Below are 7,829 nucleotides of genomic sequence, written 5' to 3'. Positions count from 1 at the left end.
GCAGGGGGGCCGGCCGGGGACGTAACCGAGTAGCTCCAGCTAAGGGCTCAACGCGCTGCTTCAGTGACCGGTTTTAAGAAGGAAACCGACACGCCAAAGATTCAGAGTGAATGTCATTTTATTTGTTTGGCCAAGTGAAAACACACACAGATCAGTTAGTCCAATGCTTCCATGTCACCTCCAGGCTTACAGAACTGGTACCACCAGTCTCTCCATTGCTGCTCCAAAAAAGTAGTAATGAAGAAAACTATGGGACAGGATTTTCAGCTCAGATCTGAGCAGCACCATTGCATCGGTATTCAGGTTTTCTTCACTGTACAGGAATGTCAGCCCCAAATCGTGTCTCAGTGCAACACTTCAAAACCAGAGCTTGGAACTGTTCCTCAGGGACCGAAACCAACCTGCAGCCACTCACCACTGAAAACACTGGTACCACTTGCCATTCAATGTGGCTTGGAAGTTGTGGTGCATTTCACACAGAAAGGAATGATAGGAACCACATCTTTAGAGATCAGGTAATAGACAACAGCAGTGCAGACCTCTCATGTACTCTGACCCATCTCAGAGCTTCTATAGAACAAATCAAGTACATTGAAAACAGAAAAGTTCCATGTTTAAAGTTTACTGGTTCTCGTTTGTAAGTAAGTCAGGAATCACATTCTGAATGGCCTCACCAAAAGACGGACTGATGTACTGCAGAAAGAATGTAGCCATGAGTGCTAAAGGAAAGTAACTCATTTCAAGCTCTGCTTTTGAAGTGCCAGTGGTCTCTTACATAGCAACTAGCAAGTAACACCTAACTCGACATTTAGCCACGCTGTGCTATCATCCTCTATTACAGACAGCAGGCACTGAACTTGTAAAACCTTTACAAATCGAAGCTACATACAACTGAAGAGTTGACTTCATATTCAAGAAGCAAGAATTTAAATACTTACTGAAATGTTATTTTATGTATATATCTGTAGATGAGCAATCACACTCATTTGGGTTTGCTGGGGGTTTTTTGGCTCACTTCCCTCAAATTCATAACCAAAAGCCACACTGAACCCTTGAAGTTCACATAAATGACTGCTCAGGTTTTGGTGCAAGAATCCATTTCAAGACAGTACCAATCCATGAGCAGACTTCTGAAAACATCACGTTAAGGACCATTTTGTGGTCATCCTTCCCAAGTGGTGATCCTTTCTAAGTTACACAGAAGTCTGAAGTGGAGGTACTCTTGTTTTACAGAGAGATGACTTCACCATAGCCCGACTCTGTCCCCCCCTGCCCATGGTGTCCCAGTTCCTTTGACTGGGCCATGTGGCAAGGGAGCACTTGCTAGCTGGCTGACAATGATGAATCCTTGCAAGTATCTTAAACCCAAGCTGGGAAAAGTTACACTCTGAACAGAACCAGGCTTCCTTTTCAAAGAAATACACTTCCTTCCCACACATCCCTACCTCTGAATATGCCAGAGAACTACTGTTCTGCCCATCACCCACAGTCATAAGACTCAGATGTGATGGATGCTATATGACCAAGCTGTTCTTCAGCAGTGCAGTGTCTGATCAAGTCCATTTAAGTATTTCTTAAAGCACAGCGTAATTTTAGTCCAAAACACCTCCCAACCCAATAAACCTATAAACAGATAAAGCCTATTTTGAAATCAGTATTAGAAGTCAAGAATTTGTCTGTATTCTCTAAACAATACAGTTTTGCTTATTAGAAAGCACACTTACAACTGCAGTTGTTTAAAACATTAGGTCTACACAGTGCTGAGGTGCAGGCATGGAACCTGCAGGAGTTCCAGGCTTCTGAGATCTAGCTGCTTGCTATTTACTTCTCCTTCAGCTTCTTCAAAAAACGAGCCCGTATTTGTTTGTTTGTTTTCATGACTAAACTCTTGGCAGCAGGTGTAGGTAGAATAGAGAAGATCCAGGCCTAGAAATCAAAGGAGAAAAGGCTCAGTTTTTACAGGCTGTACAAGGCTAAATCAACACCAGTACTTGTAAACGTTACAAAATTATGATTACAAGTTAAATGAAATCCATTTTTGTTCTTTACTATTCTCAACTGCTCTTCTATCAGGCAGATAGAACATATCAGATCCTTGTGCCTCCCGAGGTAACTTACCATGATGGCATGGGGCAGGCACCCGTTGGTCTGGGACTGCAGGCCTACTGTGCCTATGGCAGCTCGCACGAAAGTTTCAGGACTGGGCTTACTGAAGGTTGGCTTGCGGATTTTGGACAGTTTTGTTGCCACGTAATATGGGAGAACACTCTGCAAGTAGGAAAGATCACAATAGGCACAGAACACTTTCAAATTAACTTACAGATTCGATAAGGAACACAAATCACTGGCAATCAGGTAACCTACACACTGAATTTTGAAACACACTAGCTAAAACTAGACTTCTTTTTAATTCTGATTACAACATCCCAGTGTACAGTACTAACATTTTCCATCAGCTATCCTGTGACACACCTCATAATGGGCCCACAAGCCATGCTTTTCGCATGCTTACTTTCAACTTCTCAACCTTGGCCTCTGAAGTAGTCAGAATGCCACAAACTAAAGCTGTTCAATCAGGTATTAATATCCCAGAGATCTCGCAATCTTACAAACATTGGAACCTTACCAGCACTTTGAGAAGGATATCTGAAGACAAGCACAGTCCTACAGCTATACCGGTGATTCAGTACCTGCATTTGCCACAGTTTGCCACAACAGTGAGCACCATGAGTTGCAAACCTTTATAGCAGGTATCTGAAAAGCATCCTTCCCCTTCTGCTGCACTAGCAGATCTCAGAATAAGAACATCATCTCTAAACTCAGCATACTTGGGCAAGTTACACTCCAGAAACTTGTGTCAAAATACTTAGTCTTTAAAAGAACAGTGCCCATCTGATCTCAGAAACATCACCTTCCCCAGCTCTGAAGAGCATAACGTGAGTGAAAGGAACAACTACAAGCCTCAGTAGATCTGAAACCACAGCTTTATAGTAATATATATAGGAATATATATAGGAATATAGGAATTCGACCACCACGAAGAGGAAGCAGTACTATGCTAGCAGCTTAAAGAAAGTGTGCCTCTCTCCACAAACGGGACTGAGAATACAGATAACATACTGAAAGATTCCATATTCAAATTGAGAGAAAAACTTGGATACCTGAATTTCAGAAGCGTAAGCATTCACCACTGACTTTAAAGTCACCAAAAGCTTTGATAAGAAAGCTTTCAGTCTTTGTGGTGGTTTTGCCTATACACATTGCTAAGCTCCATCACAGTGCTTCCTCACTTCATCTCCTTGAAGAAAGGAGAACAAGGGCACTGAGGTTGAGGTAGGGACAAGATTGCTGACCATTATGGGCAGAACAGATTCAACCTAGGGAGATATCCAATAATTTATTGCCTATTACTAACAGACTAGAGAGTGAAATTACAAACTAAAGACACCTTCCTCCCACTCATCCTCTTCCACTCCTCCATGGGTGCACATGGAGATCTGCTCCACGTAGTGCACACAGGCTGGGATGCAGCCTGCTCCACTGTGGGCCTCTTTCTGACTGTAGGGAACAGCTGCTCTGTGCCTGGAGCACCTCCTGCTCTCCTTCTGCACTGACTTCAGTGCCTGAAGGACCGTTTCTCTCCATTTTCTCACTTTTCCTTCCCAACTGCAGTTTCTCAGCTTTTTTTTTTTTTCTTTCCTTAAATCTGCTCTCCCGGAGGCAGAATGAGCATTGCTCATGGCTCAGCTCTGGCCAGCAGCTTGTTCCTTTTGGAGCCAGATGGAGCTGGCTCTTAGTTCACATGGGGCAGCTTTTCTGCACTCTGCTCACAGCAGCCATCCTTGTGGCACCCCCCCCCCCAAAACCTTGGTACATAAACCAATGGAGTCGGACACTGTAATATCAGTAGGTGTCTAGTTTAAGTTTCGTCCACTTTTTGTTACGTTTCTAAATTGAATCTATTATTTATCTATTAAAAGTGGCCAGCCCTTGGAATTGTATTCAACGTCATATGGATCCAACAAGAATGATTTCAGGCCCTGAGCAGAAGTTTCTTCTAATTATGCTACAAGCACATGAACAAACCAGAAGTCAGAATAGCTTGTTTATGCATTTCCATTTCAGTTTTAAAAAGAAAGATCTGAATTCCCATGTGTTTCCCCAGCAGCATCTAACACTTTAACATAGTGAATATAGTTGAAGAAAGCAGGTAACAAAAGTTTTCACTGTTCCACTTCTGCTATGCGCAGTAACCAAATTTAGATGCAAAATGCTGATATTAACAGGAATTTAAAGAGTTATCAGTAAAATAAAGGGTTAAAGAACCAAGCAATGTTTTCCAACACTCAAAGAAAGTTTCAGAAAGTCTGCAGAAACTTTCCACGCAGAGATTTTTCCAAAAGATGATCAGGAGAAATCCTTGCAGTCCTTCCCACTCCTTTTCACCTGATTCTTGCTACAGTTCCACATCCCTCCCATACAGATGTAAACAAACACAGAATTAACCCTTTCATACGGTAAGCCCAACTGGAAGCACAAGTCTGAAACTAAAAGCACTACATTTCTGAAGGTCAAAGCGATGAATTTCAAACAGTCCAAAGTGAGTGCAGTTTTCCTAATGGCTCCAAGAAGATTCGTCAGCTAATCTTCACAGGAACGCACTTGTAATATTCATTAGTGGTTTATAGGAGCTTAGGAATGAGAAGACAAGGACACAGACTGCAATAAAATTAGCATAACAAATTGAAGTTGTGACAGCTATTGGTCATCAGGCTCACCTAACCCAGAAAAGCAAAGCACTGCCTACATTTAGGGACATGCTATCTGGAACTCAGCACTCTTAGCCAACAAGCGAGTTACAGCTTACCATCACCCATCAAGCTTTCTGAAGGAAAAGCATATTTGTTGATACAGAAAGCCAGATTTAATCTTCATTTATGTTAATAATGTAAGGTACTGAAAATATTTTCATAGCTTTTTTATATCCTAATCTCAAAAGTAGTTCCTCCCCGTACTGTGTGTGTTCATACTGCGTTTAACACCATTAGAACAGCATGTCCTACTGAGGTTTTTTTGGTTGTATTTTTTCCCCCTTCATCTTTTCAGTATGCATAGATATTCTGTAATAAGCTGAGTCATAAATGAGCAGCTCCTTCTTCATTCTCCTCTTAAAGCAACAACACCAGTTAGAAAAAGTTCTGGGAGGATGATACCGCCTGGTTACAAACACAGGTAGGTATAGCACATCTCAAAGGTACAACACTTCCTTCTCCTCCAAGCACTCATCTCTAAATACTCTCACACTGAGGTCATTATCAGCACGCTTATGCTTGTGAAGAGAGCAGAAAATAAAGATCAGACATCCTAACTTAAGGAGGGATTTTCCCGAATGAAACAGTATCTGAATCAAACTCCTCGAGGCTGATCTGGAAGGCTTTTCAAGGATGGACACACCTTCCACAGAAACCACTTATGTTGCCAGAGCTTGTTTCAGCACGCCTGTAAGTAGCAGGTACTCTCAGTAGCAGCAAAAAGCCACAGACCTCATGGAAGGGTGGGAGGGGGAAATCACACCCAGCTTGATTGCCACGGGAGCTGTGTGCCGGTAAGTATGTTTGAGCAGGAAAGAAATCCTATTAGATGACTTACTGATCTTATTAATGTAGAAAAGAGAATCAGTATGCTTTATTAGGAGAACAAGGTGTTTTCAAAACAAAGAGCTACCTGATGTTTGTACTTCAAAATACAGAAGACTCAGCTGAATGTCCTGATCTGGGCTGAGGGCAACGAGTTCTAGAATTAGACAAGCCAGGACCTGCTACCGTTTGTGGAAGAAGTACCAAGAGGTCCTGCATCTTATTTTAGATTTTAGATGATTGAACAAGATAGGATTAGCAAAAGGCTGGATCTTCCCATCTCCAGAATCAAAGACAAATGCAGTAAGAATCCCAGAAACACATTCTTTGCTAATAACTCAAAGCAGAGTCTAAAACTGTGTAAGTACAAGTCCAGAAGACAGTTAAGAATGTCACCCATCCCACTTGAGCTCCACCTGTCTGACATGCTTATTTAAGAAAGTCACGATACACAGAGATACTCAGTAGTTCAGTTTCATTGATAAGCTTCCTTCCGTGCAGGCTGTTGTTTAAAGATACTGCATGATGTTCATTTTCACCCATATGCAATGGTACCATACACAGTAGCAAGCAGGCAGCTACGCTTTCCAGGCTGCCTCAAACTCTATAATATTATTACATAAGCCACACTCAGAGGACATTCTCCCCATGCAAATGAGGCGTTGCTCTTACCCATGTGAGACTTCTCACAAAGAGGTCAGCACAGCAAACCAACACCACCAGTTCCTTCAGTCTGAGACACTCTGAGCACAGATTAAAAGAGGGCCATATTGTGCACTGAAGAAGCAACTGGAAGGACAGCTGTGTTACATGAAGATAAATCTACGATATAGAAATTGAATCCCTCAGGGGAGAGGGATAACATGTAATACATACAGAGTAAAAGTAATAACGCTAAAGAACTTGCACTAAGGTAAAATTGTTGCAGGGGGGTCTGGAGCTGAAGACAGGAAAGGCCTGGAAAGCCTTCTGAGTAAAGGAAATGAGTAGACAAGACAACATAAGAAGCTCTAGTTCAATCTGTTTCAAGACAGGAAAGCACACAAACCACTATGTAAACTGAATGTGAATCTGATCAGAGCGTCAAGTTTTTATGCATCCACTGTTGACGAGAGAAAATTGATTTGGCTGAAGGAACATCTCAGGGTGCTACTGCAGTGTCAAGCACTCCGAAAAGTTATGCTTTGAGAGCTCTAGAGCAAGGTGTAACTTGTTACCCACACAATGCTAATGCCATCTTATCTGACGTCAAGAAGTTCTAGAACAACAGTGGTTAGAATGCTCTCAGGAGCTTTTTTTCGCTAGCTTACTCTCACCCTTTTGCTAACAGGCCCCAAAATAAACAGCAGCCTTTAAGGTGTTTGATAGAGGTTTAAATAGGGCTGCCATTGAATGGTCAGAGACTGCGTGGGAATAGCTCAGCCGGTAACTTTCTTAACAGGCTAACACAATCCTCTCAGGAACTGGGACAGGACATTTCCTAGTGATGAGTTCTTTTCAATAAATACAGTTGAAAGGAAAAAAAAATCCAGTAAGTCAAACAGTAATATAGCCTTGAGTTTTAAGACCTTGTGTTTCAATACCAACAAGAAGAACTGCACTCTCACGCTTAATGACTGCAGAAATTAGACAAGCATCTTTGCTCCTTACTCTCACAGTGCCCCTGGACTCGGGTGGCTTTGAAAATCACTGTACAGAATAGGAGGGAAGCAAAGACAAAGGAATGGACGTGGGCTAATACTGTTCGTATGAACCCTAACTGAATATTAAAAGATTCACAACTGTCTCTGCAGTACAGGTAAAATCTTCCACCACTTTTATCACAGCTGATCATTGCTCTTGAGAGCAACAGATGTAATTACTAATGAAGAACTCAGCAGCTGTGATCCATAACGGAGTCTGGAAACTTCAGCAGCACTTGGGAAGCAAACACTAATACTAATGCAAAATCCCTATAAAGCCAAGAAACTTTGCTCTTATATATATCTACAAAGGAAAAAAAAAAAAGCCCCAAAAACCACATGGAATGTGAACAAGTGGGACAAAACAAAACTCACTAGAAACATGGAAATCAAGTACTGCAGAAAATCTGTATCAGCCTATTGCATACTAGGAGTCTAAGGTTTTTGTTCTTGTTATTATGCTTATACTAGCAGTTGGCTCACTGACACGTAGGGAAGGGACTGCTACTAT

At 41.8% G+C, this 7,829-nt stretch overlaps 1 protein-coding gene across 1 annotated transcript in view; it reads right to left on the bottom strand.

The window, feature by feature from the left end:
- Positions 1–100: 100 nt before the first annotated feature.
- Positions 101–7,829, bottom strand: part of HSD17B12 (hydroxysteroid 17-beta dehydrogenase 12) — a 74,975-nt gene continuing 67,246 nt past the window's right edge. The window contains 2 exon segments of the mRNA XM_042814097.1: positions 101–1,926; positions 2,119–2,268. Coding sequence (XP_042670031.1) covers positions 1,822–1,926; positions 2,119–2,268 — 255 coding nt within the window. The 3' untranslated portion in view covers positions 101–1,821.

The sequence above is a fragment of the Centrocercus urophasianus genome, unplaced genomic scaffold, assembly GCF_019232065.1.
Source record: "Centrocercus urophasianus isolate 14NV4802_14NV808 unplaced genomic scaffold, USGS_Curo_1.0 seq_14, whole genome shotgun sequence".
Lineage (NCBI taxonomy): Eukaryota > Metazoa > Chordata > Aves > Galliformes > Phasianidae > Centrocercus > Centrocercus urophasianus.
This window is presented reverse-complemented; position numbering and strand designations above follow the sequence as displayed.